The sequence below is a fragment of the Coturnix japonica genome, chromosome 3 (assembly GCF_054131305.1).
Source record: "Coturnix japonica strain WE chromosome 3, WE-NBRP24, whole genome shotgun sequence".
Lineage (NCBI taxonomy): Eukaryota > Metazoa > Chordata > Aves > Galliformes > Phasianidae > Coturnix > Coturnix japonica.
The window spans coordinates 103510969-103523518 of NC_140665.1; the positions used below are offsets into that span (position 1 = coordinate 103510969).

Here is a 12550-nt window from a genome sequence, read left to right on the forward strand (position 1 = left end):
CACAGACAATCCAAGATGGCATTTCTCTGTTTTCATCTAACGCAATAACCCACCTGCGTGGACCAAAAGCCAGGAGGCCCCACAGACATCCAAGGATTATGCATTTCTGACAACACCTCCAAGAGTTAAAACCCTTTAAAGGCGTTTTCCCTTGGAAGCCCTCTCCAAGGACACTCCCGGTCTTGACTCAGCGTGTGATAAACATATCCTGGAAAGCTGGTTTTCCTCAGTTATTTGCTTTAGTGACATCACCCCCTCAGTGCTCACTGGCCAGCTGTGTGTGTGCTGATGGCAGGGGCTGTGCCGTGGCCACTGTGAGTACTGCTGCAGCCCTCCTACTGCCCTCCCCACCCCTCTGGGCTGATTTTGGTACCTTTGGTAATAAAGGAGCCTGTCCGGCTGAGCGCAGAGGAGCCGCTGGAGGTGGAGTCACACCGCAGGAGGGGCTCAGACTCGTCCACAAAGAAGCATTTCTTCTCTGAAGGAGAGGGCTCCACGGTGAGGACGGCCGCCTCGGGTGGTTTAGTGCTGGGGGCAGGCACTGGGCTGAGCGGGCTGGGGCTCACAGGCAGTGCCAGTTTGTCACCTTCCAGCTGCAAGGGGAGCAAAGGGAAAGTCAAGCGGTGAGGATGCTACATGATGCACTTGTGCTCCAAACCACTTCCATCCCAAAGGGATTTCACGGCAGCTTTCAGCCCACCCCCAGAAGAAGCTAAAAGAGCCCACACCTGTGAGAGCCCACCGTGTTCAGTGAGCCCCATTAGGGACCCGCCAGTCCCAGAGGTGACTTGTGGCAGACATCAGTGCTAGCATTTGGCGTACAGCACACAGCACAGCACACAGGTGGGGCACAGCAGCCTGCATTCCCAGCAGGAGCAACCACAGCACTGGGGTGGCACATGTAGTCAGACTGCCCAGTTACTGACACTAACTTGCTTCTTGTTCTCCTGCTCAGGGAAGGGGCTACTAAAGCCCAAAGCAGAGTTCTTGGAGGATAAGCACCCCAAACGTGTTTTCCCCTGCCCAAAAACCACAACTCTCAATCCCTAAAAACAAGGCACAGCCTGGCTCCATGCTTTCAACCAAGAATTGCTCCACCCCCCTGGTGACATCCCCAGACAATGCTCATTGACATGGTATTAATGCCAAAGCACTTCTGGTGGCCTCAGACTCTGGTTCCTCATGCATCACTGGGATTTTGGCTGTTGGGACACATTGTTCCTGATTTACATCCCCCCACCTCCCTTGCTGGGATGCTGAGCCACATTCCAAGTTAATAATTTGTTTGCCCTGTCTGGCCCTTGTACTCGTGAGCACCCCATTAACGTGTTATAGAGAAACCCATCCCACCTGACTTTGCTTAGTCAGGAAGGACAAGCAGGGCCTCGGGTTGACCACAACAACATCTCAGCACCTTCAGCTCTCACTCACGGCCCCGAAGCAAACCAGGAGACTGCATTTGGCTCCACAACCACAAAGGCTTGGAAAGCCAGAAGTGCCACTTTGGGAAGCAGCATCACCTCAGTGGAGATGTGAAGCCTCCAACTCCACAATACTCCATATCTCACTTCATGTGCTTCAACAGCCAACACTTAGTGGCCCCTTGGCATCTCAGCATTCTCTTGGGGTGGGGATACCTCAATCTCAGTAATTCTGGTCTCCGTTCCCTGCAGACAGGAGGCTCAGCACAGCGCTCCCATGTCCCTGGCCAGCACTGTGCCCCTCTGCAGGTCACCAGGCTGCACCAGGAATGCAGACTATTTAACTTCAACCCAGACTCCACATCCTTGCTCCACTCACATCCTCTCATGTGCAACTCCCTTCCCAGATTCATCTCTCAGCCCCGCTTTCTCCTCCTGCACCTGGTCACTCCTGCCCATCTGCGCTTCCACTCATGCCAGGAATTACAAAGCAAGGCATGGACGAGAGGCAGGGAGCTGCAGAGCCACCTCCACGCAGGGGAGGCAGAGCCGTGGTGGCACAGACATGGCTGTACCCACGCACTCCTTGTCTGCATCGAGGAATTCGCCACCCACACTCGTGTCCGCTGTGTGCCTGTTCACATCAAATTAACATTTCAGGCTGCTTGTGGAGGAATAAAAGCGTTGTGTTTCAATGGGGCATTCTTTTTTCCCCTCTTTTCCCCCCTGTTGAAAATACACAGGGAGGAATTGTTCTGGCTCGGCACACTGTGCAATAGGCATGTTATAAATAAATGTCAGCTTCAATTCTTAATTAAAAGAATCAGCATTCTTCCCTCCAAGCTCCCTCCCTGACGCAGCGCATCGGTGAGCTGCAGCCATTAGTGGGGAGAACACGCTGCCCTGGCTGCAATCCAAGCTGCAATATGCTCCCGTTTCCCCCTAAAAACAAACAGGCTCCAGAGGTTTGTTTCTCCCCTCTGCAATTTCATTTCACACCCAGCTGGAAAGCCAAGCCCTGATCTCTGAAACAGAGCTGACCCTTCAGCATCCCCAAAACAGAGGGCATGGGGAAGCCGCCAGCCCCAGCCTGCCTTCCCAGCAGAGGGCAAAACACTTCCCAGAAGCATGCGAGTTATTTGGAGTTTAATTAAACAGCTGCTAAAGCACGTTAGAAAAGCACCCGGGGTTATTTGTCTGTAGGCGTCCTCAGAGCCCGGAGCCTTCCAAATAGCTGAGCGCCTGTGAGCTTATTAGGCAAAGCAAACAGGATGCTCGGATGTGTTAATGTTTAAACCGCAGGAGGAAAGCAAGTGGGAATGAAGGTTTTGAAAGGGCAGAGAAAGTAAGAAGTTGCTCTGAGGTGAAGCCGGTGAACAGGCGAACAAACAACCATTCAGAGCCCATGAGTCATCTGCCTGAAACCAGCCCTGCAATCCCTATTTCAAGCGAAACCACGGCGGCCGTGCCCCTGCCCTGGCTGCAAAAAGAACTAAATCCCTCTGCAGAGCTTCTGCCCTCCCACACTGCCGCGTTTCTCACCTTTCCATCATCGTTCGGGCAGTCCTGCGTTTGCCACTGAGGCTGCATCTGCACCTGCACAGACAGAGAGAGCTGTTAGTCCTGAGAGGCAAATGCCAACATGAGCGGCAGGGAGCCATGCAAGGCTCTGACACACCAGCAGCCTGATGCAACCAAGTGCAGCTCTGTCCTGCTGGGATGCTCTGCAGGTCTTTGATCTGTTGTTAAGCACTGCACTGCAGCAAGAAGCTTGCCACAGCTCAGTGTGTGCCTTTATTTCACCGTATCACAATACAAGACTAGCTGGGAGGAACTGCAGCCATGCTGCTCACATCTGGGAGGACTGGACAGAGGAATTAAGAATCATATCATAGAATCACAGCACGGCCTGTGTCACAAAGGCCCACAGTGCTCATCCAGCTCCAACCCCCTGCTGTGTGCAGGGTCACCAACCAGCAGCCCAGGCTGCCCAGAGCCACATCCAGCCTGGCCTTGAATGCCTGCAGGGATGGGGCATCCACAGCCTCCTTGGGCAACATGTGCCAGTGCGTCACCACCCTCTGGGGGAAAAAGAATAAAACAAAACGTCTCAGAGGTGACACTTCCAGCAATCCCTCCCACTGCAACCAGCTGTCAGCAAAGTCACTGCGACTAAAAGAAAAGCGCCAGCTTGAGCACAGACAGACCTCAAACTGGGGCTGTGTCAGTTCAAAACAACCCTTGCAGGTCATTTATCAACCTGCTGAATCGACGTTCAGAAGAAATGCTGAGGAGGAGGGATGCGCTTGTTCTTGCTTGTTCCAGGCAACTTCTGCAGGGCTCACGATTGCCATCTCTAAGTGACAGCAGCCTCAGGAGATGAATGCACACAACCATGGGAGAACCAGGCCTCCAATGCTGCTGGAGCCGCTCCTGCCCAGCAAAGCCCCCAGAAGCTCCAGAGTTTGCTATTGGGTCAGCCTGACTCTGGGCACGGAGCCTGCAGCAGCAGCTGGGGTCAGGTCGGGTTTTTCCTGCCCAACGCAAACACAGATGAAACAGATGCTATTTTAATGAAAGAAAACTCACAAGGGGCTGCAGTGGGAGGAGAAACCTCCGCAGAGGGATGTGGTGGGGTGAGCAGGTCGGGCGGCTGCCTGTCAGCCCGGAAGGGATAAATTTAGTGCTGAGGTCACTGATGCCCAGATTCCCAGCTGAAAGGCAACACGGGCAGACAGGAGCCCTGTGTCCAGGTCTGTTACAGCTCCATATGGCGCTGAGGAAGGGATGGGAGGAGAAATGGCAGCATGCAGGAACACCGTGCTGGTGGTGCTGTGGTGCAGGGGATGCTCTCCCTGTAGCACATAGCTAAGATCTGTCCAGATTAACAGCTCTGTGCTCTTCCAGCACTGGAGATTTCCCATTAAGTGAGGCTGTCACGTCCCATCAGCTCCCTAGGGGGACAGGGTGGGATTACCAGTGACAGCAGGGGCGACTGGCTGGGTCACCAATGCTGAGGGAGTCGAGCAGTCTCATGGCAAACCCTTACACCCACACTCATAGAACATCCTGAGTAGGAAAGAACCCCAAGAGATCCCTGGGCCTGGCCCCACACAGCACCCCCAGACCCCACCCTACATCAGAGCAGTGTGGGTTCCTTGAGAACCAACCCATGGTTTAGTGCAGACCTACCAGAAACCAGAGACACCCGCCCAGCAGCCACAGCAAACCCACCCTGCCCTGCTCCTCCCCAGCGTCTGGCTGCTCCATACCGCAGCTCTGGGCCAGTCATTGGCCCCAGCTCAGTGACAAAGAGGAAACAAAGCAAATCTGCAGGACCCAGAACCACCCAAAGTTAAGGCTGGAAGCAAACACTGCTGTGCAGCATCCTGACCCGAGGCTTTGGCCTGTGAAAAGGGAAGCGAAGGCACCAAGCAGCACTAGCACTGCCACTGCCTCAGCTGCAGCTTTCGCATCCTCTTCTCCCCCAGCAGCCCCCAGAATGGATTATAACTCCATATATCCCTGACACTGGGCTTTTCTTCTGCCGTATCTGCTGATTCACAGGATTATCTGCAAGATGAAATGAGCCACAGACCTAAATCTCACTGGAATCAGGGCTGCAGCCATCCTCCCCGCTGTTAATTTATTTCCTTTGCTGCTGAACATCTCAAGCAAGGCTGTCTGCTTCCCTCCAGCAGCTCCCCCAGAATGCTTCAGCTGAGAACAGGAAAGCTATAAACACAAAGATAAGGGCTCGGAGCAGAGCTGACAGCAGCAAACACAGCACAGCTCATGGATGCTGCTCAGGAGCTGCCTGAAATGCTCTTCACCCCCTAAAAGTCCCACCCTGTATCTGTGCCATGGGAAATGTTTCCATTTTTACCCTGAAAACTGCAATTTGTTGGGACCTGCAGTAAAGGCTCCTCCTTTCTCTCCTCACCTTCCATTCGCTGCTTCCATCGGCATCACTAATACAGGGTGAGCCCCCACAGCCATCCCCCTGCCCCAGCAAGCTCCAAGGGGAGAGATCTGGCAAAGCCTTCCACAAGAGTTGGAAGAGAAAACATTTGTTGTGAGCCCTGCACAGGAGCTCAGCACGCCTCAAACATCTTCCCACAGCCGCCTGCTCTTCCTATTTTCCAGATCAGCGAATGCTGGAGAAACCTGCAAAGTGATTCAGAGGGCTAATCCAGTTTTAACCTAAATTCATGCAGCATGGTGTAAAACCACCGTAATCTTTTGTAGCTCAAAAAGCCGTCAGGCAATCAGCAGAGCTTTTTTTCCAAAAGGAAAACCTTCCTGTCACATACCATAACGATCCACAGCTTTGTATTAATTTGCTTTTCCTGCATTATCAGCAGCTGTAAATATTTATGTCAGAGCCCCAGAGGCTCCTTTGGGCACGGAGAACTGCTGGAGAGCAGCTCTGCACACTGCACACACTGGAGCTGGAAGCTACACAGAGGGTTGGGGCAGTGATGTAATAGAGAATGGGATGGCAATGGGCGGCTGGGTTCGGGGTATTATTTGCAGTCCAAGAGCTGTGTTATTAGGTGCCAGCTGGGGGGTGTTGGTGTTTTCTTCTTGCCCTTGTCCTGCTATGGCTGTTCTCCACAAGGGATGGGAATTTCCCACCGTTTCTCATACCATCACACCCCTCGGTGTGTGCTGCTGGCATCAACCCATTAGTTGCCACATGCATTTATTTGCAATGCTTATGAGAGCCCTCGCTCCACAACACAACCCAACGAGCTCTTTTTATGTCTCTGCTTTTGGCAATACTGCTTCGGCACGGCTCATTGCCGGAGGGATGCAATACAGCACCGACTTCTGCCACGACTCCTTCAGATCAAACCAGTTGGGTGCAGAGAGAAACCGCCTCGACCCGGGCTGCATTTGGACAGACAAGAGCCAAACAGATTAGCGCTAATTAAAGGCTTTCAAACCAGAGCAATTAAAACCAAACCCAAACAAAACCTCAACGTCTGCTGCTGGTGTTTAGCAATAAGCTGCCCAGGTTGGGACCGCCACGATGCAGCTCAGTTGTAGGTGTGAGGCCGCAGGGCTTCGGGCTCCCTTGCACAACACATTTCCCATGGCTTTCTGCCTCCTTCCTGTGTCTCACAGCAATGGAACAGCCCCAAGGGCCTTCAACACCCGAACTGCAGAACCTGACTGAAGGAAACAAGCTCCAGCAGGCGGTACCTTGCAGGATCTGAGCCCCGAGGTGCTCCAGCATCCCACACCCAGCTGCAGTGCAATCACCGGTCTGATGCCTTTGGGAACAGGCACGTGGATGGTGGATCGTTACGGACTCATACAAAGAAGTCCCAGCAGATAGATGGGGGAGGAAAACTTGCAGGTCCAGGTGAATTTATTTTAAAAAGCAGAAAAAAAAATCCACTTTCTGTATAGGCAACACAGGCAAAGCAGAGAATGTACTTGTTTTCCTCTCAGAAAGAAGCTGAAGGTCTTCTGTCTACTGAGATTATGCAGAGCTGCAGGAGCACACACAGCATGTCCCACGTGGTTCTTCACCATTCCCACCTTCAGTAAGGTTTTCCCTTGGGAGGCTGACTGTTTTTTCAGCCCAAGTCTCCAATCATAGAACCATCCAGGTTGGAAAAGACCACCAAGATCATCTGTTACAACTGCCAACCCAATTGCACTATGTCCACTAAAGAAGGCACCTTGCCGAACAGCCACAAGGTCCGATAATCCTCAATACAAGTATCCACAAGACCTGGGTTTGCTTATTCTCTGAAACATCAGCTCCCGGGGTTTTCAGATCACAGGGCACATGTCTAAGCAAGCTCCTCAGCCATCAGAAGTCTCAGCAGGTTCCTTATAAACCCAGCTGCCAAAATTGCCAACCTCATTTTTTGGCCGTTTGAAAATGAGCACCTGATAATCCTGGCTGGAGCAGAGCAATGTTCAGGAGCACTGAGCACTGCACAATCTAGGTCTGCTAATTAGATACTGTGCTAACAAACCAACCCCATGCTTTATCTGATGTCCTAGCCCAGCACTTTACTGTAACACTCAAAACAGTAACCAGGAGAGCTGAGTTTACTACCTGCTCGAGGAGACCAAAGGACGACGTGTCCTCCTGGCACATTGCCTGGGCTGGAAACTTTACTCACACATACCACAGACTTTTAGGACTCAAATTTTCTCTACCTTTTTTCCTAACTATAATTGTGTCACAGGCTTGCATTTGTATCTTAAAAAATTAAAAAAACACAAGCAAAAACCTACAACAAGGAAAAGGAAGAAGCAACATACTGCTTAAATACCAGGAGCTGAGCAAAACTAAGTATAAAGCACTTGGCTGCTGAACCCAACGCAAGCTGAGGACTTCTGCTAACACAGAGTCTGTGATTTGGAACTGGGGTTTAAAAAAATCCCAGTAAAACAGGAAGCCATGCAGGGTTTATGGCACTGCAAAGCGAACAGAGCCCTGCACAGAGGGGGCAATTTGGGATGGCCTTGTCTCAGTGAGGGGTTTGGGAACCCTCTGCTCCACACCAGCAAGATGGTGCCCCATCCTTAGAAGTGTTCAAGGCCAGGTTGGATGGTGCCCTGGGCAACCTGATCTAGTAAATGTTGAAGTTTGGTAGCCCTGCCAGGCAGGGGGGTTGGAACTTCATGATCCTTGAGGTCCCTTCCAACCCGGGTCATTCTGTGATTCTGTGTGTTTCACCAACTGGTTCGAGGGAAAGAGCCCTGCACTGGCCTTCCCACCTGAATCTATGTACTGCCCCAGAGGCTTCCATATTGAGAAGAAGCTCCTCCATTCACCACATTTAGGAACATTTCCAGAAGGCCACCACTGAATGAGAGCCCCCCAAAATAAAAGCACACAAACATCTAAAGTTAGAGGTGGTAAAAACAATCTGAAAAGGTCACCAAGGCTGGCAGCTGACCTGGGCTCCCAAAACATACCATCAGCCAAGACTCTGCCATGGGATACTCTGCAGCAGTGATTTATTTCCCAAAAATGTGGGAAAGTCTGTCATAAGGCCAGAGCTGCTGCAGAAGGGGAACAGCTCAGGAGGATGGTACTCACTGACCCTCCCCCAGTGCACAAGGCAAGGTCCTACACATGGCCTTTCACTACTTGAAGAGAGCGTACAGACTGGAGGGGGAACGGCTGTTTGTGAGGGTGGGCAGTGATAGGAAAAGGGGGAATGGTTTGAAACTGAGACAGGGGAGGTTCAGGTTGGTTCTTAGGAGGAAGTTTTTCCCCCAGAGGGTGGTGACGCACTGGCACAGGTTGCCCAAGGAGGCTGTGGATGCCCCATCCCTGCAGGCATTCAAGGCCAGGCTGGATGTGGCTCTGGGCAGCCTGGGCTGCTGGTTGGTGACCCTGCACACAGCAGGGGGTTGGGGCTGGGTGAGCACTGTGGGCCTTTTCGGCCCAAGCCATGCTGTGATTCCATACACACCCAGACTGACCACAACAAAGCAAGCCAATGGAGGAGGCATGTCAGAGCTGTGCCTGCCCTTACCGCCGTGGTGTCCTCCATCAGGCCGCGGATCTTTTCCACCACGTCATTGCGGCGGTGCTGTCGCAGTGCGCTGATCAGCTGTGCCAGGCTGGCCTCAGGCCCGCGGATGGTCCAGTGCTGCAGTGCGGCGTAGGCCCGCTCGTGGTCGGCCGCGTAGCCGTTGGAGAAGGCGGCCACCTCGCGCTCGCTGGCGTTGCACAGGAACTGGTAGATGTCCTTCCATTGGCTCCCCACCTGGGCTGCCACCAGCTTCAGGATGTCGATACCTGCGGGGTAGAAGAGCCACAGGTGAGGCACAGGGAGACTCACAGCCTCCTGGAGATGCAAACCAAAGCTCCAGCAAAGCTTTTATCTTTCTCAAGTAAACAAGCTTTGCTTTTGTTTTTTTAAGATATTACCAAATGGAAACACTTATGAACCCAGGCCACAAAGAGCTTTACAGACAAGAGCACCCATCACAGAATCATCATAGAATAGTTCCAATTGGAAGCGACCTCAAGGATCATGAAGCTCCAATCCCCTGCAACGTGCAGGGCCACCAACCTCCACATTGATACCAGCCCTGGCTGCCCAGGGCCCCATCCAACCTGGCCTTGAACAGCTCCAGGGATGGACGGGGCATCCACAGCCTCTCTGGGCAGCTGTTCCAGCACCTCCCCACTCTCACAGTAAAGAACTTGCCCCTGACATCCAGCCTCAATCTGCCCTCCCTCAACTCCAAACCATTTCCCCTTGTCCTGCTGTTATCTCCCCTTTCAAAGAGTTGACTCCCCTCCTCTTTGTAGACTCCCTTTTGGGACTGGAAGGCTACAATTGAGGTCAAAATCCATGATGTGTTCAAACAGCATTAACCCCTGCTATGCACATAAAGCAGGGCAAATCCATCAGCTGGTCCAGTGGAGGCACATGCACTGTAAAATGAACAGTGACTGCTGCCTACAAGCCCTGAGCACAGACAGCCCTGATGTTCAGCCACTGCTGCAGGCAGGGGACTGCTGTGGGCTCACCCTCACACCTGCATCACAGCTACGACTTTGAATGGAAGCTGATTACAAGATGAGTCACCAAAGCTCCCCTACCAAGATGAATGGTGCTTTCATAACACAGCACCCGCAGCAGCTACTTCCATATTTAGAACAATTTTCCAGGCAGACCTGGGGCATCAGGCAAGTGTCGCAAGAATGGAAGATTTGCTATGGGATTTAAATCGTAGGTTGGAAAAGACCTTCCAGATCATCTAATCCAGTCACCAGCTGAACACAACCAGGCTGGATGTGGCTCTGGGCAGCCTGGGCTGCTGGTTGGTGACCCTGCACACAGCAGGGGGTTGGGATGGATGAGCACTGTGGGCCTTTGTGACACAGGCTGTGCTACAGCTGTATGATACAATTATGACCACCAAGCCCCATGTGTCCAAGGACAAGGACACCACCATTCCCTTTACAACCTGTTCCAGTGCCCAGCCACCCTTTCCATGAATAGCCTCAAGTTGCATCAGGGGAGGTTTCCTATCACTTGTCACCTGGGAAGAGAGACCAACACCTCACTACAGCCTCATTTCAGATAAGGAATCCTTTCAGCCTCTTCTCCAGACTCAGCAATTCCAGTAACCTCAGCTGTTCCTCATATCTGGTTCTCCAGCCCAATGAAGAGCAGAAAGGCAGGATTTCCCCCAGAAAGCTCAAGACAATTGAGGTTGTGAAATTCAGCAGCTTCTATCTAAAGCCGTTCAATCCAAATCTCCCAGCAGGTCTCAGCCCTGATATAGTTAAATATCACATGGCTTGATATAGTTGCTTTTGACCAAATTCCTCTCTATTAAAGCAAGCTTCTCAGTACTGGAATGTAAAGACACCAGCTCTCAGTTTTGAGCTGGATAACCATACAGCACTTTCCAGTACCCACAACCCCACTGTGCTCTGACTGGTGTTGGACCTGCTCTGCAGCTGAAACACCAAAGCACATTTAGGGTTCTGCACAGCCCTGTCCTCCTCACTGCAACCACAACAGCTTCCTTCCCAACAGATACCAGCAAGGCCTGAGGACAGCTCAGGGACTGCAGCCTGCAAGCAGCAGGGTCTGACTCCACTCACTGCAGGAAGGAGCACGTAATATCTCACCAGCCATCACATTAAGTGATGGTTTGGCTTCTGTGTAGCGTAAAACCTCAACCCTGCAGCCTGGAGCAGATGATCTCTCCTTTTGGGGCAGTTTTAAGGCTCTGGGTGCTGCTGCAAGCACGTTGCTGACGTTTCCTCCACAGGGATGGGGCAGAGCAGTTGGCTGGATGCAATCTGCTGCTCGTTCAGGGAAGCCGTGCGGCAGTCACACGTGCAGAGCAGGGAGGTACAGGTGTGCCCCTAGAGCCCTCCTGCCCCAGCAACAACACAGAGATTAACGACCGCATTTAGAGCATGACAGCAAAGGGGCTTAACAGCAAAGATACACATCGCTGAGCTGCCTCTTAAGCAGCTTTAAATTCAAACTGAGGAGCAGCCAGGCAAGGATTCCCCAGCTCTGCGTTTCAAAAGCTGCAGCCACAGGGCTCTGTTTCAACTATGGAAAGAAGGGAGGGGAAGGAAAAGAAGAAAACAGTAGTAAGAAAAAAGAAGAGGGTGTGGAGAAACCTTCGTTATTCATAACAAACCCAGGGCAAAAGAACTATTCCCCAGCATAAAGGAAGAAAAAAGGCTGCCAACACGCTATTATGCTTTATGATGGGGCTAATTATCCGAGGCACATAAAAAGAAATATGTTCCTGCCCATAAAATGCCAGCATGCAGCTGCCAGCAGCAGCATTCAGTCTGGTCTTGCTGCCTCTCCCATTTAGTCCCACAAAGCCCCAGCCATCACGTCAGCACAGGTCACCTACACGTGCCCCCAGGAGTCACCTATTCCTTGCCCTCGGTGGGCACACAAGCTGTCAGCTGGGAGCAGGAGCTGCACGCACCCCACGTCATGTTAGTAACCAGCTCCTGTGCCTTCAGGCATTACAGGATGCTGCTGGGAAGCAGCACAATAAAACCGCCTGAGTCTGAAGAAAAGAACCCAAATCCAAGGGTTTAACTGGAATAGCCCGTAGCAAAAGCCCTGCACAACTCGTGCACCAGGACACCAACAGGGATGCTGGGAGGGATGAGCAGGGCCAGCGCTGCCCTACCCAGAGCAGGGTCCCTGCAGCATGATGCTCAAAGCATGTAACTGCAGCTTACAGCCCCTTGCAGCGCAGTGAGCCCACCTAAGAGAGGGAATAGCCCCTACACTCACTCCCTGCTTCCACCTCCCAGTGCCGACCCATCCCACTGTTTATAGCTGCTGCGCCATTGAGAACTGGCAGCCAGACAAAGCCTGATCTGCAGCAGTTTCACACAGTGACGTAACACCACACCCTGATATCCCCAACCAGCGTTTATGACACTTATATCCCCAACCAGCGTTTATGACATTTATATCCCCAACCACCGTTTATGACACTTATATCCCCATGCAGCACTTACGACACCTGTGCTGACATTTCCGACTTCGGGGTGCTGGATCTCATGATTCAACAAGGCGGCCTCACAAACATGTTTACATCTCTTGCCATTGATATCCCACGGCAGCAGCACAGAACTT

At 52.2% G+C, this 12550-nt stretch overlaps 1 protein-coding gene across 4 annotated transcripts in view; it reads right to left on the reverse strand.

Annotated features, from left to right (window-relative positions):
• TNFRSF21 (TNF receptor superfamily member 21) overlaps positions 1–12550 on the reverse strand; it is a 31028-nt gene that overhangs the window by 1941 nt on the left and 16537 nt on the right. For all 4 annotated transcript variants that reach the window (XM_015859936.3, XM_085542321.1, XM_032443567.2 and 1 more), the window contains exons 4-6: positions 8936–9201; positions 2964–3017; positions 374–593 (exon numbers count right to left, since the gene is read on the reverse strand). In XM_015859936.3, coding sequence (XP_015715422.2) covers positions 374–593; positions 2964–3017; positions 8936–9201 — 540 coding nt within the window. The remainder of the gene's footprint in view (positions 1–373; positions 594–2963; positions 3018–8935; positions 9202–12550) is intronic.